This window comes from Pongo pygmaeus, chromosome 16 (genome assembly GCF_028885625.2).
Source record: "Pongo pygmaeus isolate AG05252 chromosome 16, NHGRI_mPonPyg2-v2.0_pri, whole genome shotgun sequence".
Taxonomy (NCBI): domain Eukaryota; kingdom Metazoa; phylum Chordata; class Mammalia; order Primates; family Hominidae; genus Pongo; species Pongo pygmaeus.
The window spans coordinates 90481926-90506302 of record NC_072389.2 but is presented as its reverse complement, the minus strand read 5'-3'; the positions used below and the strand labels follow the sequence as shown (position 1 = coordinate 90506302).

The window sequence follows — 24377 nt, the reverse complement described above, 5'->3', positions numbered from 1 at the left end:
AAGGCATGGAAAATGGAACCGAGATTGAAACTATAACCTCAGAGGCCTGAATGGAATTTGTAGCCTGAACACAACTAGGTAGATTGCCTTCCAAGACAAAGATGTTAATACTCTCCATAAGATTTAAACAAGAATCAGAGTCTTGTAATATTTAAAATGTCCAAATACAATAAAAGTTACATGGCATATGAAAAATCATGAAAATCTCCACTTGCATGGAAAGGCAATCAAAGAGTGCCAATGCCACAATGACACAGATGTTAGGATCATCTGACTTTAAAATCATCTGACCTTACTATAAAAATGTGGCAAGTAAGGGTGAATACTCTGGAAACAAATGCAAAGATAGAAAGTCTCAGCAAAGAGGTAAAAGACTAACCTGGGGAACATGGCAAAACTCTGTCTTTACAAAAAATACAAAAAAATTAGCTGGGCATAGTGGTGTGTGCCTGTAGTCTGAGCTGAGATGGGAAGAACACTTGAACCCAGGATGTTGAGGGTGCAGTGAGCCGAGATCACGCCACTGAACTCCAGCCTGGACAAAGGGAAACCCTGTCTCCAAACAAACAAACAAACAAAAAGAGGTAAAATATATGAAGAACCAAATATCAATTTTATTTATTTTTATTTTTTATTTTTTTGAGACAGAGTTTTGCTCTTGTTGCCCAGGCTGGAGTGCCTGGCACGCTGCAGTGGCATGATCTCGGTTCACTGCAACCTCCACCTCCTGGGTTCAGGAGATTCTCCTGCCTCAGCCTCCTGAGGGAGTAGCTGGGATTACAGACATGTGCTACTACACTTGGCTAATTTTGTATTTTTAGTACAGGGGTTTCACTGTGTTGGCCAGGCTGGTCTTGAACTCCTGACCTCAGGTGATCCACTCACCTCAGCCCCAAATATCAATTTTAGAATTGAAATTTACAATAACTGAATAAAAAGACTCACTGGTTGAGCACAACAACAGAGTGGTAGATGACAGGGAAAAGTCAGTGAACTTGAAGTTAAAGCAATAGAAATTATTCAATCTGAACACATACGCCCACACACACACAGAGAGGGAGGAAGGGAGGGAGGGAGAGAGGGAGAGAGAGAGAGAGAGAGAGAGAGAAAGGAATCAGAAAAATCAATGAACAGAGCCTCAGAGACTTGGGGTGCTGTATCAAAAAAGTCTAACATTTGTGTCACTGGATAATCAGAAGGAGAAAGAGAAAGACAGTGATGCAGAAAAAATATCTGAAGGAATAATGGCTGAAAACTTTCAAAATTTGGCAAAAGTCAAGAAGTTCAGCAAACCCTAAATAGGAAAAGCCCATAGAATTCCACACCCAGAAACCTCATAGCCAAACTGTTGGAAAGTAAAGACAATGGAAAACTCTTGGAAGTAGCCAGAGAAACATAATACATTATTTATAGGGGAGCAATGATTTGAATGACTGTAGATTTCTCATCAGAAACAATGGAGGCCAAAAGGAAGTGGAACAACACTTTTTTTTTTAATGCTGGAAAAAAAAGAACTTTCAACCTATAATTCTACATTTAGCAAAAATATCTTTAAGTATTGAAAGTGAAATAAAGACATTCTCAGATAATGGAAAAAACAAGACACTACATTGTCAGCAGACCTGTTCTAGAAGAATTGCTAGGCTGGGAGCTGTGGCTCATGCCTGTAATCCCAGCACTGTGGGAGGCTGAGGCAGGTGGATCACCTGAGGTCATGAGTTCGAGACCAGCCTGGCCAACATGGTGAAACCTCGTCTCTACTAAAAATACAAAAAAAATTAGCCAGGTGTGGTGGGGGGCACCTGTAATCCCAGCTACTTGGGAGGCTGAGGCAAGAGAATCACTTGAACCTAGGAGGCAGAGGTTGCAGTGAACTGAGATTGCACCACTGCACTCCAGCCTGGGTGACAGAGCCAGACTTGGTCTCAAAAAAAAAAAAAGAATTGCTAAAGTAAATTTTTCATACAGAAAGGAAATAATACCGGAAGGAAACTTGAAACATCAAGAATGAAAGAAGGGCAATGGAAATGGTAAATATCCTGGTAAATATAATAGACCATTTCATCTTGATTTCTTTAAAATATGTTGGAAGGTAAAAAGTTAAAAAAAATTACATTGCTGGAGTTTTTTTAATGTATGCAAATGTAATGTGTAAGACAAATACAACATAAAGGGGCATAGGGTAAAGAGACCTATGTGATGGTGAGATTACTGTATGGCACTTGAAGTGGTAAAATATTGACTCTAAGTAGACTGTGGAAAGTTAAGTATGTATATTGTAAGCCCTAGAGCAACAACAGAAATACTATACAAAGAGATATAGTAAAAATCACACTACATAAGTTAAAGTGGAATACTAAAAGATGTTCTAATCTAAAAGGAGGCAAGAATAGGGAAACACAGGAAGGAAAAACAGAGGAAACAAATAGAAAACAAATAATAAAATTATTGAGCAAAATCTAAACCTATAAATAATGATATTAAATACAAATGGTCTAAGCATGTCAATTAAATGACAGATTGTGAGACAGGACCAGAAAAACTTTCTCAACTTGATGCTGTCAATAAGAAATCCACTTCAAATATAATGATATAGGTCCGTTACACGTAAAATAATAGAAAAATATATACCATGCAAACACTAATCAGATGAAAGCTGGAATGGCAATATTAATATCAGACAGAGTAGATTTCTGAGGAAAGAAAATTACTGGCCGGGTGCAGTGGCTCACACCTGTAATCCCAGCACTTTGAGAGGGCAAGGTGGGCAGATCACCTGAGGTTGGGAGTTCGAGACCAGCCTGACCAACATGGAGAAAACCCATCTCTACTAAAAATACAAAAATTAGCCAGGCATGGTGGTGCATGCCTGTAATCCCAGCTACTTGGGAGGCTGAGGCAGGAGAATCACTTGAACCTGGGAGGTGGAGGTTGCGTTGAGTCGAGATCACGCCATTGCACTCCAGCTTGGGCAACAAGAGCAAAACTCTGTCTAAAAAAAAAAAAAAATTACTAAGGGAAAAATAGTGAATTATCTAGTGATAAAAGGGTCAATTCAAGAAGACATAACAGTAAAAAACGTGTATGCACCTAACAACATGCCTTCAAAATACATGAAGCAAAATCTGACAGAACTGAAAGGAGAAATAGAGAAAACAATAATTATAGTTGGAGACTTTAACACTCCTCTCTCTCAGTAATCAATAGAACTAGTAGATAGAAAATCAGTAAGGATATAAAAGAACTGAACAGCACTATCAACCAACTATCTAGTAGACATATATAGAATACTCTGTGTAACAACAGAATACTCATTCTTTTCAAGTGCATATAAAATATTCACCAAAATAGATTATATCCTGGGTCATGATATAAACCTTAACAAATGTGAAGTAATTGAAATAATACAAAGTATGCACTCTGACCAAAATGAAATTAAACTAGAAATCAATGACAGAAAAGTAATAGAAAAATTTCTAAACACTTTTAAATTAAAGAACATTCTTTTATGGGCCAAGGAAGAAGTCCTAAGGCTAATTAGAAAACATTTTAAATTGAATGAAAGTGAAAATACAACATACTAAAATGTTGGATGCTGCTAAATCAATGCCTTGAGGAAAATGTATAGCATTAAAATGTTTATATTAGAAAAGAAAAAAGATCTGAAATATCAATAACCTAAGTTCCCACCTTAGAAAACTAGAAAAAGAAGAGAAAAATAAATCCAAAGCAAACAGATGGAAAAGAACAGAAAATAATGAAACCAAAAACAGGAAAACTATGGAGAAAATAGACCCAAAGCTAGTTATTTGAAAAGATCAATAATATCAATAAACTTCTGGCAAGACTTAGAAAAAAAAAGAAGACACAAAATACAAGTATTAAGAATGAAAGAGGGGATATCACTACAGACCCTTTAAGGATTGACAGGGTAAAAAAAAAAAAGACTACTATGAAAAACTGCACATAAATTTAACAACTTAGATGAAATAGAGCAGTTATTTAAAAATTACAAACTACCAAAACTTATACAAAAATGACTGCCCTGCCCCATCCCTGTTAAGGTCCTGGTTTTGTCCCTTGTTCTCCCAAACCAGCATTCCAGGGCCATGCCCCCTTAGAGGGTTATAAACCATACTATTTTTCATTCAGTTGTTCATTCCTGTGAACCCCTTATGTGTTTGGCACTGTGAATAATGCAAAGGTGAATAAAACTTTTTATTTTTATTTTTATGTTTTTATTTTAAGAGACAGGGTCTTACTCTGTTGACCAGGCTGGAGTGCAGTGGCATGATCATAGCTTACTGCAGCCTCGAACTCCTGGGCTCCAGCAATTTCCCCACCTCAGCCTCCAGAGTAGCTAGGACTACAGGCATATGCCACCACACCTGGCTAAATATTTTGTTTTTTTTGTAGAGACAGGGTCTTGCTGTCTTTTGCCAGGCTGGTTTTGAACTTTGGGCCTCAAGCAATTCTCCTAAAATGGCTTCCCAAAGCACTGGGATTCTAGACGTGAGCAACCATACCTGGCCATAGACTGAGTTCTTGGTATCTGAGAATTTATGAGGGAAGAGGGAAAAAGACAGCATGGCAAATTAAACCTCCTAATATCCCTTGTAGTAAAAAAGCTTACATAGAGCCAACTAAGTTCATTCTGCTCACTCCATTTTTATTTTTAAGAAACTTATGACATTCCTTCTCATATCTTTACACAGTTCCAGATATAGATGTATACACACACACACACACACACACACACACACACACACACCCCCTCTGTTATAATGTTTAGTTAGAGGGGTCAGCCCTTGTAGAAGTGTACAGAGAATATTCAGTCATCCACCATGTATTTATTGATTTCCAACTCCTAGGCCTGTACTGGGCCCTCTTCAGAGGGGAAGAATTCACAGATTAGCAGGTGACATATGCATGAAATAAATAACCACACAGAATGGGGGTATAATGATGGAATTAGTAAATTTGCTATGGGGGCCACTAACGTTTTTCAGGGTAGAGGAGAGAACTCAGGGAGTCTTTAAAGAAGAAAAGAAACTTGAGTGAGGTCTTCCAGGATGAGAAGGAGTCCTTCAGGTGGGCAAGGAGTAGGTGAGAATGTCTGGTGCAGAAAAAAGTACATAAAGGAGTTACAAAATAGCACAGTTGTCAGTACAGTTAAGTTAGTGTTGGGCGGAGGGACCCAAGAGATGAACCTGGAGAAACAGATCTGGGACTCTTGCTGAGGGACGGGCCTCACTGATCACACAAGGGTTGATTTCCTTATATATTTTCATTTTTAATTGTATTTTTGTTAACTATATGTCATATGCACAAGGTATAAAATTCAAAAAGTACAAAAGATATATAGAGAATATTAAGTCTCCCCACTTCCCTATCCCCACTGCTTAGGTCCTCTTCCTGAAGGCAGTTGCCAAAGCAGGTTCTTTGGGCATCTTCCAGAGCTGTTTTCTTTACTTTTGAAAATATGTGTGTGTCTGTGTATTTTCCACACAAAGGTTGCATATTATACTTTCTATCCTTTACCTTGCCTTTTTATTTGGATATTTGTTTTATTTATTTGGAATATGGATATACCATAATTCACTGGATCAGCCCTGTATTGTTGGAATTTAGGTGATTTCTAGTCTATTGCAATTTAAACAATGCTGCAGTATATATCCTTGTATATAAGTCCATCTGCACATGAAAGTATACCTGTACGATAAATTCCTAGGAATGGAATTTTTGGGTTAAAGAGTATAAGTATTTTTAGTTTTAATAGATAATGCCAAATTGCCGTCTGTAGAGGCTGTGCGATGCCTGTAACCCTGGCCAAGAGAGTACAGCAGTCCCCCTTATCCACAGAAGATACTTTCCCAGATCCCCAGCGGATGCCTGACACTGCAGATAGTACCAAACCCTATATATATTGTGTTTTGTCCTATACATACACACCTATTATGAAGTTTAATTTATAAATTAGGCACCGTAAGAGATTAACAACAATAATCATAAAATAGAACAACTATAGTAATATGCCGGTATCACTTCTCGTGCTTTGGGGCCATTTATTAAGTAAAATAGTGGTTACTTGCACGCAAGCCCTGAGATACCAGGAGAGTTGATCTGGTAACCAAGACAGCTACTTAATGGATAACGGGCAGCCTAGTGTATACCTTGTGGCTATGCTGCATGAAGGGCTGTTTCACATCCCAGGTGGGGTGGCATGAGATTTTATCATGCTGCTCAGAACAGTGCAAAGTTTACAATTTGTTTTTTCTTTTTACTTTGGTTAATCTTTAAAACTCTCCCATGGCAACAATCATGGATTACTATGTCATATAACACCTATGTCTTATATCTCCCCAGGAAAACATACCACCATCGAGTGCCATGGCATCCTAGAGAGAACTTCCATCTTTGGTCACAGCGTTAAGAGCTCTTGGTTTTGCAGCCTCTTTGAAATGACCTATAAAATTTGTCAATTGTTTATTTCTGGAATTTTTCATTTAATATTTTCAGACCAAGATTGGCCACAGTTAACTGAAACCACGGAAAGCAAAACCGTGAATAAGAAGGGGCTACTGTGTGATTAAACTTTTTGCTCTTTGAAGCTAGGGCTTTTAGGCTTTATCCTGTCAGTGATGATAAGCCATTGAAAGGTTTTTTAAGAGGGGAGTGTTACAGTCAGGTTTGTGTTTTGGAAAGGTCATTTGGGCTGCAGTGAGGAAAAGCGTTTAGCAGAGGCAAAGACTAGAGTCATGGATACCAGTTAGGAGGCTTTACAGTAGTCCAGGCAAGACAGAATTGTCGGCAGCTCCGATTAGGCGGTTGGCAGTGGAGATGAAGGAAATGGATATTGAGATAATGAAGTAGTAGTTTCAACAGAACTGAGGGATTGATCTGGCTGAGAGTGTGTTAGGAGTGAGGGTAGCTTTAATCAAGAAGTTCTATTTCCATGAGTCTTGTGAACAGCAACAGGCTTGTATGCACAGTCTGCACCTTCTTTGTAGATTTATAGATCTTATGTCTTTATTAACATTTTCGAATCCTAGAATATCAAAAGATAAAAAAGAGGCTCTAATATATTACTAATTGCTGTTTCTTGGCACCAAGGCAGTTTTGTCTGTTAATATCCGGTTGCAGAGAAGTTGGAAGAGCATTTTTATTAAGATTCTTCAGTTAGGCCGGGTGCAGTGGCTCATGCCTATAATTCCAGCACTTCTGGAGGCCGAGGTGGGTAGATCATTTGAGGCCAGGAGTTCAAGACCAGCCTGGCCAACGCAGTGAAACCCCATCTCTACTAAAAAATACAAAAATTAGCTGGGCGTGGTGGCACACGCCTGTAATCCCAGCTACTCGGGAGGCTAAGGCAGGAGAATCGCTTGAACCTGAGAGGTAGAGGTTCCAGTCAGCCAAGATCATGCCAGTGCACTCCAGCCTGGGTGACAGAGCAAGACTCTGTCTCAAAGGAAAAAAAAAAAGATTCTTCAGTCAGCCCAGCTATTTGGGAGGCTGAGGTGGGAGGATCACTTGAGCCCAGTAGGTTGAGGCTATGATCCTGCCTATGAATAGCCACTGCATGCCAGTCTGGGAAAGATGGCAAGAACCTGTCTCAAAAAAAAAAAAAAAATCCTTCAGTCAGACTTATTCCTGATATTTGCCAAACTCTCATGTTTCCCACATCCATACCATTCATTCAAAATTCTGAATTTAGGCTGGGTGCAGTAGCTCACACCTATAATCCTAGCACTTTAGGAGGCTGAGGTGGGAGCATTGCTTGAGGCCAGGAGTTTGAGACTACCCTGGCCAACATGGCAAGACCCCATCTCTAATTTTAAAATATAAAATAAATTTAAAAATTTAAAATTTAAAAAACAGAAAATTCCTAATTTAGTAAAGTAACTTTAAATTCTACACTTAATTTACATATATTTTAATTATGTATATTTAAAAGTCTTTCATTTTGTGATCTTATTCCTTTGATTTTGTGTGTGGTTCTGATATTTTAAAATATTTATATGTTATAATTTCAGTCTTATATAGTACCATTAATTATTTCATCTGTTCACTCAGTTTCTACTAATTTTTAATGATGAAAAATGATACAGTGTTTTCACTTCTTCTCTGCATTTTCTTCATTCATCTTCTTTTTTTTCGAGCCAGAGTTTCACTCTTGTTGCCCAAGCTGGAGTCCAATGGCACGATCTTGGCTCACTGCAACCTCCACCTCCCAGGTTCAAGCGATTCTCTTGCCTCAGCCTCAGAGTAGCTAGGATAACAGATGCGCACCACCACGCCTGGCTAATTTTTTGTATTTTTAGTAGAAACGGGGTTTTACTATGTTAGCCAGGGTGGTCTCAAACTCCTGATCTCAGATGATCTGCCTGCCTCGGCCTCCCAAAGTGCCGAGATTACAGGTTTGAGCCACTGTGCCTGGCCTTCATTCATTTTCTATCTCATATTAGCCTAAAGTTTGATTTCTAAGTGATTATCTTTATATAGGTAAATATCCTCTATTTCTGTTACTTGGTTTTTCAGCTTTGAGTAATGTCTTTGGTGCCTGGCTCTTACAGGTGACACAGTCAAGGAAGTTACTTCACTTGGTATTTTCTTCCCCTTTCCACTTTCGTGCTGGCTGTGTTGTTTCTGTATCGTCAGGGCATAGAACGTTGACATTCTGATTTGCCATTCTAAACCCCACTTGATTTTAGTCTTTCTTCTACAGTTATATGTTAATATGCATTAATATATACGTTAATGTAAGTGAAATATATTCAGTGCTTACCGTCAGCTCTTTTGCTGTTGTTTTCTCAATCATCTTTTGGTTGACTACATTTGTTCCCTGGTGATTTCCTCAAGCAGGGCTTGTGGGAACAATATTCCGTTAGTCTTTGTATGCTAAAACACAATGTTCTCGGCTTAGCAATTTTCCGGAGCGTTTTCTGAGATCTGCTTCCTCCATTCCATCTCTCCTTGTCTGCTCTGCTCATCTGCCGTGTCTTCGGCCAGTTTCCCCCCAGGTCTCCATGACCCTGAAGCTCTTGTTGCACGTGGACTTACGGGTTTATAACCTTGGGGTGACCTTTGTCTACAGTAGCCGTGATTTTGCCGGCGTCTTGAGACCTGCTGAACAGCTCCACACCCCGCCCGCTGAGCTGTGGCTCTGTTTATTTCCCTGTATCACTTTGCTCCTCCTCAGCTTCCCAGCATCTGCATCTGTTGGCTTTTGGCAGCTGTTATCCTTTTGTTTGTTTTTTGAGACCGTAGGTTTTATTTGCCTCCAGTTTCACTAACAAAGGAGTTTGCTTTGTTTATTTCATGTTTACTTTGTTGGTTTTGATGATATCTTGGAGGAAAAAAGGCAAATCACTGTTGTACGCCACCAAGTTTGACAGGAAGTCCTTTAAAAGTAGGTGGCGTTATGGTATAACAACAAAGAGCATGGGATTTGGAGTGAGATACACCCGGCTGCGAATCTGAACTCTGCCACTTGCTGGCTACCTGACGGTGGACAGATCACATGCCTTCTTGTCATTGTTATCTCTAGAATGGGGCTGATTCTCCTAAGTATTCATACTATATGAGGAGTAAGTAGGGTAATATTATATACAGGGGCCTAGCATAGTGCTTTGCAAATAGATGTTCAAAAGGGTAACATTATAATGTTTCATTAATTTACTGGCATAGATGCCATTCAGAATTACTTTAATCCTCTCTGCTTGGATGGCATCCATTATTATCACTCACTCAATGTTACTGGTGGATGCTGTCATTGAGGCCATTATTGGGACACCCTTTGGCACTCTCTCACTTCACCCATAATTCTGTCCAAGGCAATTAGTGCCACAGGAGAAGGACTGCTCTGGGAGCCCTGGGGAGAGGACAGTCTCCTTCATATGGGAGGGGTGAGGGGTGGAATAACCCATGAGCAAGGTCTTTCAGGAAAGGCAGGATTTCTTCAGGAAGAGGTGGGAAGGGCCAGAGCTGGGTCTGGATGCTAGATATTCCCCAGTCCAGATTCTGAGATCAGAGATTAGGGTGAGTGGGCATGGATGGGGCTTTGGGCATTTGTCACATGTCTTTGCCTCCCAACTTCCAGCAGGCCTGAGAAACCAGGTGGCAAGATTCCCATCAGAGCAGTTGTGGATGAGCTCCGAGGAGACTGGGATGCCAGATTGGAAAGAGATCTGAATGTGCATGTAGTTAAATCCTTGCTTTTGTCCCCGTGTTTTCAGGTCCTGGAATGCCAGACAACCACGGCTCCTACCATGTCGGCCAGCAGCAGCTCTGATGTAGCCTCCATTGGTTGTGGCACCTCTGGAAGTCAAGGTATCATTGAACCCATGGATATGGAAACCCAGGAGGATGGGAGAACATCTGCTGACCAGAGAACTGGAAGCAAGAAGAATGTGCAGGCAGATGGAAAGATACAAGTGGATGGAAGGACCAGGGGAGATGGAACACAGACAACCCAGAGGACACGGGCAGATAGGAAGATGCAGGCGGATGCTGGGACACAAGAAAACAAGAGGCCACAGTCAGACAGGAGTACACAGAAGGGCATGATGACACAGGGAAGGGCAGAGACACAGCTAGAAACAACACAGGCAGGTGAGAAGATACAGGAAGACAGGAAGGCCCAGGCAGGTAAGGGCACACAGGAAGACAGAAGGATGCAGGGAGAGAAGGGAACGCGGTCAGAGGGGAGCGCGCCCACAGCCACGGAAGGTCAGTCAGAGCAGGAGGTGGCAACCAGCCTCGGCCCACCATCCAGAACCCCTGAACTCCCACCTACAGCGGGTCCTAGAGCTCCTCTGAATATTGAATGTTTTGCACAGACCCCAGAAGGGTCTTGTTTCCCAGAAAAACCTGGTTTCCTGCCCAGATCTGAGGAGGCAGTAGTAACAGCCTCCAGGAACCATGAGCAAACTGTGCTGGGTCCCCTGTCAGGGAACCTCATGCTCCCAGCACAGCCGCCCCGTGAGGGGAGTGTGGAGCAGGTAGGAGGAGAGAGATGCCGAGGGCCACAGTCGTCAGGCCCAGTCGAGGCCAAGCAGGAGGACAGCCTGTTCCAGTGCCCCAAGGAGGAGCGGCCAGGGGGAGTGCCGTGTATGGATCAGGGTGGCTGTCCTCCAGCTGGCCTGAGCCAGGAGGTACCCACGATGCCTTCTCTTCCTGGAACTGGGCTGACTGCTAGCCCAAAGGAGGGGCCGAGTAGTACCCCAACTTCTCAGCACGGGAGCACAGCTGCCTTCCTGCCCTCTGAGGATCAGGCCCTGATGAGTTCTGCCCCAACACTGCACCTGGGGCTGGGGACCCCCACTCAGAGTCACCCACCAGAAACTATGGCCACCAGCAGTGAGGGGGCCTGCGCCCAGGTACCAGATGTGGAGGGGCGGACCCCAGGTCCCCGGAGCTGTGACCCTGGCCTCATAGATTCCCTGAAGAACTACCTGCTTCTGCTGCTGAAGCTGTCCAGCACAGAGACAAGTGGAGCAGGGGGAGAGTCCCAGGTGGGGACAGCCACCGGAGGTCTGGTGCCCTCAGCCACTCTGACACCCACTGTGGAAGTGGCTGGGCTTAGTCCCCGGACATCGAGGCGCATCCTGGAGCGGGTGGAGAACAACCACCTGGTGCAGAGTGCACAGACCCTGCTGCTGAGCCCCTGTACCTCCCGCCGCCTCACCGGCCTCCTGGACCGCGAGGTGCAGGCTGGCCGCCAGGCCCTTGCTGCTGCCCGAGGCTCCTGGGGTCCTGGCCCGAGCTCCCTCACTGTCCCTGCCATTGTGGTAGATGAGGAGGGCCCTGGGCTGGCCTCAGAAGGAGCCAGTGAGGATGAGGGAGAGGTTTCCCTTGAGGGGCCTGGCCTTCTGGGGGCCTCTCAGGAGAGCAGCATGGGTGGTCGACTGGGGGAGGCAGGTGGGCAGGCAGCCCCTGGGCAGGGACCCTCAGCAGAGAGCATAGCCCAGGAGCCCTCCCAAGAGGAGAAGTTCCCAGGGGAGGCTCTGACAGGTCTCCCGGCAGCCACACCTGAAGAACTGGCTCTAGGGGCCCGGAGGAAGAGATTTCTCCCTAAGGTCAGAGCAGCAGGAGACGGGGAGGCAACCACACCTGAAGAAAGGGAGAGCCCCACGGTTTCCCCCCGGGGGCACAGGAAAAGCCTGGTGCCTGGATCCCCGGGGACTCCAGGGCGGGAGAGACGCTCCCCTACGCAGGGCAGAAAGGCGAGCATGCTGGAGGTGCCTCGGGCAGAGGAGGAGCTGGTGACAGGAGACCTGGGCCCCAGCCCCAAGGCCGGCGGTCTGGACACAGAGGTGGCCCTGGATGAAGGCAAGCAGGAGGCACTGGCCAAGCCCAGGAAAGCCAAAGACCTGCTGAAAGGTGAGCAATGGGGAGGGAGGGGGATGGCTTCACAGGACAGGGCCACGGAAAGCACGCTGCTGCTGCTGCTAACAGCACCACCCCAAGACAGATAGCATATCCCTCCTCAGGATTCACAAATTACCTTGGTAAAGGTACCCTTCTCTCACAGCCTTTAAGGCCTATTTCTTGTTTTGGTTCTGCCACTCCACAGAGTGGCGATAACAGTACCACCTTTGCAATGGCATGAGGCTTAAATGAGATGGAATAGATGAAGTGCTTAGCACAGGGCCTGGCTTTAGTAGCATTCTAGCTCTCCATCATCACCGTTCAATCCCCCTTTACAGAGATGTCGCATGATTACAGAGTGGTGGGGACAGGATTCAAATGTAGGCTTCTAGAGTTAGGGACCTAGAATGCAAACTGAAGTTCCTGTCTCAACTGCTGTCTGCATCCTCAGCTGGGAGCCCCTCCCAGCCTGGGGTCAAGGTGGAGTAGGGGCTTCTTTCTAGCTGAGATGTGTGCTTTGGAGGTCAGGGCAGAAGCCTGAGATATAGGCAGGAGGCACCTGGGGGCTGTGAGTGGTAGGTCTGTGTGGAGACTTGAATCCTGTTTTCTCCCAGCCTTTTCCACCAAGGACACCCAGGAAAGCAAGGATATGGCCAGAGGAGAGATGGTGTTCCCCTCTTGACTGGGCCCTGCTCTCAGCCCCACAGGTGATCCGGAAGATTCGGGTGGAGCAGTTTCCTGATGCCTCCGGTAGCCTGAAGCTCTGGTGCCAGTTTTTCAACATTCTTAGTGACTCAGTCTTGACATGGGCCAAGGATCAGCGCCCAGTGGGCGAGGTGGGCAGGAGGTAAGCCAACGACACCACTGCCACCTGACCTGGCTCCCTGGTTGCAGTAATACCGTTGGGCACTGTCCTAATGCTTTGAACCTATCGCCTCATTAATCCTCACAATAACCAGGGGAGGTCCTTTTATTCCCATAGTAGAGATGAGAAAATGGAGGCTCAGCATTCTTTAAGCCACTTGTCCAAAGCCACACAGCTAGTAAGTGCCAGGACTGCAAACCAGACCTGTGGGCTTCAGGACCAGCTCTTGGCCCTGGAATCACACTGCTTCCCCAAAGCTCTCAGAGCTGGGGTTCACAGCAGCCTCTGAGAGTGGGGTCCAAGGGCGCTTAGGACCACAGTCTGCCCCCATACCATGGCCTTCATGAGTAGGGTCTCCACTCTGCAGCGCAGGGGATGAGGGGCCGGCGGCCTTGGCCATCGTGCAGGCCTCCCCCGTAGACTGCGGCGTGTATCGGTGCACCATCCACAACGAGCACGGCTCGGCCTCCACTGACTTCTGCCTCAGCCCTGAGGGTGAGTGTGCCCCGCAGCCCAGGGTCTCGGCCTGGCCTGGCTCCTGGTGGGTGGGCAGCAGTCATCTTTGAAAGAAGGCACTCTCTTGGCACAGCAGCCTGAAGGCACTGCTTTCTTCTTTTTCTCTATCTAGTGTTGTCAGGATTCATCTCCAGAGAAGAAAGTGAAGGTATGGTTCCCCCCTGGGGAAGGCGGGGTGGTCCTACCCCTGCCATCTGCAGGGAGGACCCTCTTTAAGGGCTTGGAATCTGGTCCCAATCCACATACTGCTCCTCTTTGCCTCTTAGTTTAGGATATGGCTTGGGGAGATGATGGAGGAGAACTGCTGTATCAGAAGATTATGGGGGAAGAAGTGACCAAGGGGGCCACTGCACAGGAGTTAGTTCACCCTTGTGCCCTTTGCCCATGTCAGAGTCTTTGATCCAGGGCAGAACCGGCCACCAGGGCATGTCTTATCCTGCCAGCTCCTACCCAGGGTTTCTCACAGTGCTCTGTGGACCCTAGATTAGATTCACACAGGGAACCTGTTAGAAATGCAGTTTCCTGGTCCCTGCTGCACTGCAGACATCTTTAATGACCTAGGAGGGACCTAGGAACATTGCATTTTCAGCAGGCTCCCTGGTGATCATGAAATACCCTCAAAGTTTGATACACATTTGAAGGGCTCAAATAGGGATGGGTATGTACTGCTTCTACAAGAGACAGGCTAAGGCTTGGGACTGTGAAGGCAGCCAGTGATAAACAGATGTTTAGAGCTGTATTTGCTAACAAATGCATTAATTCCTTCATTCACTCACTCTTTCAATCACTCATTCATCCAACTAGTGACTCTGTTTTGAGATGGAGTCTCACTCTGTTGCCCAGGCTGGAGTGCAGTGGTGTGATCTTGGCTCACTGCAACCTCCGTTTCCTGGGTTCAAGCAATTCTCGTGCCTCAGCCTCCCCAGTAGCTGGGATTACAGGCATGCACCACCATGCCCAGCTCATTTTTGTATTTTTAGTAGAGATGGGTTTCACCATGTTGGCAGGTCTGGTCTCGAACTCCTGACCTCAAGGGATCCACCTGCCTTGGCCTCCCAAAGTGCCAATTAGTGACTTTTGTTTAGTAATCAAATAAAATTTAATCAATATCAAATAAAACCTCAACCTCAAAACTAAGTAATAATTATTTAATATCATCAGACATCCGGTCAGATTTCCCCAACTATCTCATATGCGTTGGTTTATTTGAATCAGGAACCACTCATTGCTTTTGGCTGATGCAGCTCCCAAGTCTCTCTTAATATTTAACAGTTCCTCCTACTTTATTTGTTTTCTTTCTTTGCCATATGTTTGTTAAAGTCACTGGTATAGAATTTGTAACATTCTGGATTTTGTTGATCGTGTTCCCATTTAACAGGCTCCCCCATGCACGTGCTTCTTCCAAATTGGTAATCAGATTTAGAGGTTTGGTCAGATTCAAGTGTGATTTTTTTTTTTTTTTTGAGCAAGAATAACTCACAGGTGCTGTGTATACCTTTTGCATCCTATCTGGAGGCACATAATGTCAGATTGTTTCACTTTTAGTAATGTTAAGGTTGGTCATTGGGTTCATTCAGGTGCATCTGTGTGATCCATCCCCTTTTAAAGTTAAAAACAATCTGATACAAACCCTATTGTTATCTAGGGGTTTTGGCAGTCACTGATGATTGCCTAAATCTATTATTTCATTAGCAGTTGCAACATGGAGATAGTTTAATTTGATCTTTTCTTCTTCATTCATTAGCTGATTTTTTTCTGTAAAAAAGGGATGATTATTTGATTATCCCAATACGTAAGTTCCAACAGGAAATGAAGGATAAATACTTGCTCTTTTTCCTTTAGTTACTAGAATTTAGAATAATGAGTTGGTGCCGTATCATTTTCCATAGGTGATCAGTGAGGTTTATTTTTTGAGGGAGGAGATTGGATTTTTTTTTTTTGTTACCACTATGAATACATGGATTTTTAACATATTTGATATGTTCAATATGTTGCAGTAATTATTTTTGTTGCCAAGATTGTTTGCTTTTTGGTCCAAGGGAGCCCCTTCAGGTTGGCCCCTGTGTCCTTCTGCCAAGTCTCTAATAGCTTTTGCTAGCTCTCTTGCTTTCTGGACTCACATGATATTTCAGGTCCTTGCTGTACACTTTCTGCCAAGACCTGGAATCAACCATTTCTTTAGAAAGCTCTGGTTTCCCTTTAATGAGAAATTATATTTAGCTGTCACAGTTTGAGCACTAGGGGTGCTCATTGCTGCTGGATTGGTCCTGCAAACTTTTTGTTTCAGTCAAACGTGTTGGTTGAAATGGAGTCATGTATTCATCTGATCAAAACAACGAATTCCAAAACAAAGTAATTCTGGTATTCTGTATTGATTGCTGTTGCCACAGAAAACCCCTGCCTTCCACAAACACATCCTAAGTGCTGTGTTTGGACAGTGCTCAGGATGCGTTTGTGGAAGGCAGGGGTTATGTGATGGATATTACACGGGTACCGCTAGATGGCAGGGGTTGAATCAAATAGAGTTTCTGCCCCAAGGAGCTCATAGTCTGGTAGGGACTCAATGTGCCCAAAGAGCAGGCGTGGACTGAAAGTGAGCCCAGCAAGTTGGCAGGGTGGGAGGCTCTTCTGGCCTTTTCCTTCCCTGCAAGCCCCACATTGGTCAGACAGGAGCTCCTGGTCTCCCACATTTCTCCTGTTCCCCTTCAGTTGGAGAAGAGATTGAGATGACCCCTATGGTGTTTGCTAAGGGTCTGGCTGACTCTGGCTGCTGGGGGGACAAGCTCTTTGGGCGACTGGTAAGCGAGGAGCTCCGAGGGGGTGGATATGGGTGTGGCCTTCGGAAGGCCTCCCAGGCCAAGGTCATCTACGGGCTGGAACCCATCTTCGAGTCGGGCCGCACGTGCATCATCAAGGTGTCTAGCCTGCTTGTGTTTGGGCCCAGCAGTGAGACTTCTCTTGTGGGCAGAAACTACGACGTCACCATCCAGGTACTATGTCCCATATTCACGCCTCATCCCTTTACTCTCTCACCCCCTCCCCTTTCCCAGCCCAGGTCCTGTTGGGATGCCCAGTATCAAGGCAGAAGGCATCTCAATCTCAACCTTATGAGGCTCCTAGGATGGAACTTGTGGAAAGCCTGAGATGCAGCCCAGAATTCAGATGCTTGGCCTCAGAGAGCTTGAGAGCTTCAAAACGACTTGGGCCATAGTTTTCAAACGCTATATTTGCAGCAGAAATCTTCCCCCTTTCCCATACATAATCTCTCATGGAAGCCTTGTTTATATGTGAGATAAAAGGGGGGTGCTGTGGGTGGGGTGCACAATCTTCCTGGCTCTCCACAGAGTGGTCTCTGGGACACTGTCACATACCATAAGGACTCCCAAAAATAGTTCGGAAATCACTTTGAAAACCTCAATTTGAAAAGAAGTCCAAAGCCACTTGCTATATAAAAGAGGAAAATGAGATGCAGAGTGGGGAGCAGGGAGGAGTAAGCCCTTCCTCCCCCAGGGCTGGAATCCTCCTCTCAGTCCCCTAACAGAATAGATGGCCCACTCACTTAGCGGTAGACACAGTGGAGGACTGAGGAATTTCTTTGCTGACCACATTTGGTTCCCTCATCCACAGGGGTGCAAGATCCAGAACATGAGTCGGGAGTACTGCAAAATCTTCGCAGCAGAAGCCCGAGCCGCACATGGCTTTGGGGAGGTGCCTGAGTAAGTACGCAGCGAGGAGGACATGCAGTGTCCAGCACTGTTGCCTTGGGCTTCTGCGAAGACAGTGATTTCACAGCCTCCCAGGGGCATCCTGGGTTATGCCCATGTGCAGATAGGCTCACAGCCCCGTGCTCAGCTCAGTGGCCTCACAAAATCTAGAAATAGAGACCTCATTTACTCTCCACTTGAGAAAAGCCTCTGCTCTGGACTCGAGTCCCGCCCACCCCGGTTCCTCATTCTTTAGCGCAGATGTTGCTGATTGCAGAGTTTGGGCACAGCAGTTTCTGGGACTCCATGAAGGTGATGGGGTGGGTTAAGCTAGGCAGACTGGTCAGGACCCTTCTGTGGTATGCAGGCAGGGCCAGTATGGATATTTGTAGGAATCAGCTATAAATGGCAATTGTTTGCATTTTGAGACTTGAACTCTGACCTTTGCGTACCTGGGGTCCCACTGGCAGAGAGCCACAATCTGGTTGAATCCTCTCTAAAGGTGCTCCTTCTGTTTGACACATACATGCCTCAGTCCCTCACCCAAGCCACACAGTCTGCCTATGTCCATAGCAGTGTTTGGTTCTAATCCCACTGACCAAGAGAATGGACAGGACTCTGAAGCCAAAAATATCCATTTCCTTTCCTGAACTCAGGGTGGAGCTGCTTTCCTTTGCTGTACTTTGGGCTCAGAGCTGAGAATTCCATTCTTGGAAGGGCCCTTCTTTTAGGTCCAAGAATACAGAATTGGGTGGGAGGGAGGAGTTCTCTGGGCCATACTTCCTGCTTACTGCAGGGCGAAACTATGTTTAGGATCATCCCACTGTATCTGATCTACCGGCCTGCAAACAATATCCCATATGCTACCCTGGAGGAAGACCTGGGCAAGCCCCTGGAGTCTTACTGTTCTCGGGAATGGGGCTGTGCTGGGGCTCTGACAGCATCTGGCAGCTCTGAGGCCATGCAGAAATGCCAGACCTTCCAGCACTGGCTGTATCAGTGGACAAATGGCAGCTTCCTTGTCACAGACTTGGCAGGTATGAGGGTGTGAGGGTGCACGGGTACGCATGTGCATGGATGTGAAAGCATGCAGAGGAGGCAAAGCCATAGTGCTTGACTGATCGTTTACAAAGCACCTTTGTCTTTATTCTTTTTTGCTTTTCACAATAATCTTGTAAAGTAGATTGGACAGGGACCATTTTGCAGGCAACCCTAATACATACCTCATGTAGCCCAGTCTATCACTGCAGTTGCATTTAAAGGAGCACAGTCCAGGCTCAATTAAAATTAAAAAGGAATTTATTTCAAAGACCATTACGTGGGGTTTAATTCAAAACCCACAACCACCCTTTTCAAAACCTCCCTTCTTCCCTTCCCTGCAGCTTTGCTCTAGACTTTCTCACTCTCCAAGCTTCCCAAACTCTCACTTCCATTTTAGCACAGTAGCTTTACTGTCTGTCCTCCTCCTCCATCTTTGTTAGCTTTTCGTTATGTAAAGCAACTTAGTCTAGCTTCTTTTTAGTTTTATTCCTATGCCCCCCATTACCCAGAACTCCCCAACAAAGGAAGGCCAGCAGGCGTGAACCCTCCTTCCTTCCTCAACCAGCTCTCTGCAGGCCTACTGTCTTTAAGCAGAACTGGACAGGGGAGAGGAACAGAGAAAATGCTCAGGGGAAGGAGAGGTTGCTGGGAATATCACGCATTATTAAAGCTTGTCTCTGCGGTAAATAAGTGAGAAAACTAGAGACCAGAGATATAAAACGGACTCAAATCTGTGTTTCACTGAGGTTAAATTGTACCATAATTAGTATATATATAACTCCATATACTGGGGGGAGGGGGGGCTAGGTAACATTAAGCCATTATCAGTCAACCTATTTGTTAACTTATAAATTCATGCTTCCATCCTTTTTCCATCCAACCATTACTAAATATTGAAAAAATAAAAAGTTGAATTAGGAATAGTCATCGTCCTCAAGAAGCTGTGATGAGTAGACCACTTTCTACTATAAGACGACAACGTGGTATAGTACAAAGTCTTTAAAGTCGGCTGGGCGCGGAGGCTCATGCCTGTAATCCCAGCACTTTGGGAGGCCGAGGCGGGTGGATCACTTGGGGCCAGGAGTTCGAGACCAGCCTGGCCAACACAGCAAAACCCCATCTCTGCTGAAAATACAAAAATTAGCCAGGCGTGGTGGTGCATGTCTGTAATTCCAGCTATTTGGGAGGGCGAGGCTTGAGAATTGCTTGAACCTGGGAGGCAGAGGTTGCAGTGAGCCAAGATTGCACCACTGCACTCCAGCCTGGGCGACAGAGCGAGACTCCATCTCAAAAAAATAATAAAGAACAAAATAAATTTGATTTAAGTGGAAGCCCCATTCTCTTCTAGCTGAGTCTGTTTTACAAAGAAGAAAACTGAAGCTCACCCTGGTTAGGTCATTCAATCTCTCTGAGCTTTAGTTTCCTTTCCCTTTCTAGGAATAATGTCTTTCCTACCTAGCACTTAGATTTTTCATGAGGATTAAATGAGACCATATTTGTGAAAACCTTCTGCAAACTAAAATTCTGTGCAAATGAGAGAGATTATCATTATCACACAAAATGGAATGCTATGAATACCAAAAGAGAAATGACAAATAAATCAATATTTATCACATTACTCCTATGTTTCAGACACTAAGTTAGAGTCCTACACATATTATGATCTTCTCAATACCCTGTAAGATGGTCATTACTATCCTCACCTTTACACTTGAAGATTAGAGATATGAAGTGACTTGTTGAGTTCCCACAGCTCAGAAGTGGTGGAGCTGAAATGTAAATCCAGGTCTGTGTGACTCCAAAGGCCACATTTGTTATTGTCTATCATATGATGGTACTCAGCCCTGTTAGTGAAAGGCAAGTGCCTAGCAAAATGCTCTGGACAGATTGAAAATGGGGGAAAGAGCATCCTAAACCTAATGTGTGAATACTAAGATACCTGGGTGGCCTGAGCACAGTGAAAACGTTTTTTGTCTATCATCATTTTGCCTGGCTCTGCCCTTCCAAGGCTTTCTTAACCTGGAAGTCCATCTTGGATTCTTGCTTGCTTGCTGCCTTTGTAAGTAGTGCAGAAGCCAGTCTTCTGTAGTGTTGCATTTCTGCTGGTCTACCCCTGATTTATCCTCTCATTCCCATCCCTCTCTTTTGTCTGGACAGACTACTGCTCTGTTCAGAGGAAGAAGGTTTTAGCTCAAAGCTAGAGGCTGGTCCAGGTTGTGACCTGGTCTGATCCAGTAGAGGCAGGATTGCATAGCTGGAAGAGTTTTGGCTCTAGGAATCCAAAAAAACTGAACCCTTATTTTAAGTCAAATGGCCATTGCACATGGCCAGAGCTCAATTATTGAATGAGTATGACTTTGCTCAAGTCATTTAACTCTGAGCCTATCCTCCTCACTTGAAAAATATGAATATTATTCCCAGTAATAATCCAGAGACCTGCACGCTGTGAGACAGGCTGGTGGTGATGACCCATGAGAAGATGCTTGAAGACACACCTGCACTGACACCCAGGAAGTTGATGCCAGCCTGGGCTGGTTCTAAGCCCCCACGTCTCCAGCAAGAAGAGATGTGGTTCTAAGCCCCCCAATATATCTTCCTGCTGGAGACGTGGGGGCTTAAAACCAGCCCAGGCTGGCATCAACTCCCAACTTTCTTTCTTTTCAGGGGTTGACTGGAAGATGACTGATGTGCAGATTGCTACCAAACTTCGAGGGTGAGTGGTTCTTGGGAACAGAATGCCCTCTGGGGGTCTTCTCAGGGTGTAAAATGTCCTAAGCCCTTCTGGTTCTCCATCCCTGAGGTGCTGGGCCTGGGGCCAAGTGGTCCCAGACACACCCATGGCCATGTGGTAACATCCTAGGGGCTACTGGTCCCCACCCCTTATCTCTGGCCTGGTGTGGCAGCTATTACTGATGCCACACATGGGGTCCCCTGCAATCCAGGGCTCTCACATACTCCTCCCCTCTTGCTTGAGGATGGTTGCCAAGGAGCCAATGAGTAAGGGCCCTGTGATTAGAGTGCGGACCTCGAGTCTGCTCCAATTTATGTTAAGAAGCTAAGCCATTCTTATGCCAGTTAAAGTCCTGCGTGATGGATTCCATGTGTCAGGGTGTAATGAGACCACAGTTTTAAAACTGAGGCCTTGGGCCAGGCATGGTGGCTCACGCCTCTAACCCTAGCACTTTGGGAGGCTGAGGAGGGAGGATTTCTTGAGCCCAGGAGTTTGAGACCAGCCTGGGCCAAGTAGAGAGACTCTGTCTCTATTTTTTTAAAAAAGAAAAATTGAGGTTTTGGCTGCTGCCACCTGAGGTAGCACCCAAGGGAGACTCCCCATCACCCTCAGATAGGGTAGGATGTACCCTGAGCACGACATCCTGATGATGGCCACCCCAGAGTCCGCCCCCCAAGGAACTGTGTCTCTGGTTGGGACCCCCACTCAGCTCTTCCTGTCTGGCTGCAGATACCAGGGCCTCAAGGAAAGCTGCTTCCCTGCCCTGCTGGACTGGTTCGCCTCCTCCCACCAGTGCAACGCCTACTGTGAGCTGCTGGGGCTAACACCTCTCAAGGGCCCTGAGGCGGCCCACCCCCAAGCCAAAGCCAAAGGCTCTAAGAGTCCATCTGCTGGCAGGAAAGGCTCCCAACTGAGTCCTCAGCCCCAGAAAAAAGGCCTCCCTAGTCCTCAGGGCACCCGGAAGAGTGCTTCAAGTTCCAAGGCCACCCCTCAGGCCTCAGAGCCAGTCGCCACTCAGTTGTTGGGACAGCCTCCCACCCAAGAGGAGGGCTCCAAGGCCCAGGGCATGCGGTAGCCTCAACAGGAGGCTGGGGGCCTCCACCCAGCAGCAGACCAACCAGGAAGCAGCTTGAACCGGATGGAGACTTTCCAAATATGGAACTAACTGGAGAAGGTGCACGAAGGAGACACTACTTGGGGACCTCTCTGAGCAGGCTCTCGTGAATCAGCTTGTCATCAGATGGCTTTGGTGCACGGCACATAGCCCACTGGCCTCTTCTGGTGCCACTGTCACCCAGGGCTCCCGGGCCTCAAGCAGTCCCCACCTCCGAGTGCCTGGCGGCCTAGGCCCTCCTTGAAGTTTACACTTTGCCACTGCTGGAGGCTCCCCTGAGTCCTCTGCATGAGTTCTGCACCCCAAGCCCTTGCCCCAGCCCAGTCCAGCAGCAGATGTTATAATCTGAGTGAGGACATGCAGGCCAACTTTTACCCTCCTGCATTTGCCTGGCCCTGATCTCGCCTGTCCTCAGAGATCCAGACTTCCTCTGCTGGTCTGGCCTGGTGACTCTCAGGGTATCTTCTCCTTCCAGCTACTTTGGCTCACTGATCTCAGCTTATCCTGCAACTAACCGTCCTTAAGCCCAGATGGGGCTCAGGGCCCTTCCAGAGCCTGTCATGTCCTTGTGCAGTGGCCTTTGATGTGTGTTCATGCTCTTCCCCCTTCACTCACTTGCCTGCTTCCCATGCTCCCTTGTACCCCCTCGCCACATCCCTGTCTTGGGGCCCAGCTGCAGCCTGCTGCCTGTCCTTCATGGCTCTGCGCATGGCCCTTTGCTTGAGGGCTCCCCACTCCCTGCCCACCAATACGCAGGTGAGGAACAGACCTTCTGGCCTGTCACCCCACTTCAGTGCTCTCTTCCCCAACTTCTCTCAGGCTCTTTGCTCATGAGGTGAGAGCTGGCATGAGGGTTGTGTTAGCAGCTGTAGCCAGAGAGAGGTGTTGACTCTGAGAGACCTTGCACTCCACACTGAAAGGAGGTGGGGTCACAGTGAATTTCATATCCCCTCTCAACCAGGAGTGGAGGGCTAGGTCCCTTCCCCATGGGGAGTACACTTGGGTGTTCTAGGAGGGATGCAGTCTATCCATGCACTTGGGTGGAGGGGAGTCTCTGTGCCTGGGAATTAGGACCCCTGCCCCAACCATAGCTCTTGATCCTGGGGCCCCAGCTCTGGGTCCTCATGTATGGGCCTCCCAAGGACCCAGCAGCCTGGGTCCTTCCAGAGCATCCCTTCTGGAGGCCTAGGATGAGGTAGGTCTGCAGCTAGCCTGCTCCCCTTGGAATGCAATAAAGGCAGCATTGTGTGCCCTGCTTGCCCTCATCTGGTGTGGTTGGAGGTCTGTGGAGTCAGGGTCCCCCTCTCCCAGGCAGACTCTCTGAGGGCATTCTGTAGTCCCAGGCACACTGGAAAAATGAATCTATATTTTGGTTCCTGGACCGAAGTTCAGTCGCAGCCTTCTGTGGCCACAGAAAGACAGCCTGTGCTTCTTGCACAGCTGAGCTGCTGGTGTGTGCCCCTTAGGGTGTCTGGGGACTTACGCCTTTGGAATTGCTCTTCATTCAGAAGAGGAACACAAAGGAAGCCACCCAGGAAGGAAGCACAGAGCTGGGGGCTCTGGAAACGCCGTGTGTCTCTGGCTACAGCAAGACCAGCCCAGGAGTCCACCAGCACCTGCCTCTCAGCTACTTGCTGACCATTTCCTGCTTCTCGAGCTGCAGAGAAGCTTTTCATTCCCACCCTCATCCGGAACCTCCCCTTGCCTAACATTTCCCCTCTATGATAACATCTCTGACTTCTCTACCTCCTCTGTGCTCAGGTGACGCCACATCTTCTGCCCCAGTGTGTCCCCACCTCTCCCAGCCCGTATATCCAGATTACTTTGGTGAACTGAGAGCTGGAGTACTGTTCATTCATTTATTCATTCACCCACTCATTCAGCAGACATATACTAAGCGCTACTTTATGCCAGACCCTGGGCTGGCAGCTGTTCGGAGGCAAAGATGTGTGAGGCCATCTCAGGAGAGACTACCTGTTAGGATTCTTGAGTTTTGACCAACAGAAATGAATTTGGACCAACTTAAGCAAGGAAAAA

At 46.4% G+C, this 24377-nt stretch overlaps 1 protein-coding gene and 1 pseudogene across 6 annotated transcripts in view; one reads left to right on the top strand and one right to left on the bottom strand.

Annotated features, from left to right (window-relative positions):
* The window catches only part of ALPK3 (alpha kinase 3), a 57213-nt gene extending 33037 nt beyond the window's left edge, over window positions 1–24176 (top strand). For 4 of the 6 annotated variants that reach the window (XM_054450972.2, XM_054450973.2, XM_063652876.1 and 1 more), the window contains 9 exons: window positions 10236–12381; window positions 13069–13216; window positions 13602–13729; window positions 13863–13898; window positions 16460–16740; window positions 17378–17466; window positions 18268–18491; window positions 21160–21208; window positions 21956–24176. In XM_054450972.2, coding sequence (XP_054306947.1) covers window positions 10236–12381; window positions 13069–13216; window positions 13602–13729; window positions 13863–13898; window positions 16460–16740; window positions 17378–17466; window positions 18268–18491; window positions 21160–21208; window positions 21956–22301 — 3447 coding nt within the window. In that variant the 3' untranslated portion in view covers window positions 22302–24176. Of the gene's footprint in view, window positions 1–10235; window positions 12382–13068; window positions 13217–13601; window positions 13730–13862; window positions 13899–16459; window positions 16741–16800; window positions 17264–17377; window positions 17467–18267; window positions 18492–21159; window positions 21209–21955 lie in introns of those variants that run through there. The other 2 variants (XM_054450975.1, XM_054450976.2) reach the window with 2 other exon arrangements.
* Window positions 6351–6468, bottom strand: LOC129014901 (small nucleolar RNA SNORA25; annotated as a pseudogene).
* Window positions 24177–24377: the final 201 nt, after the last annotated feature.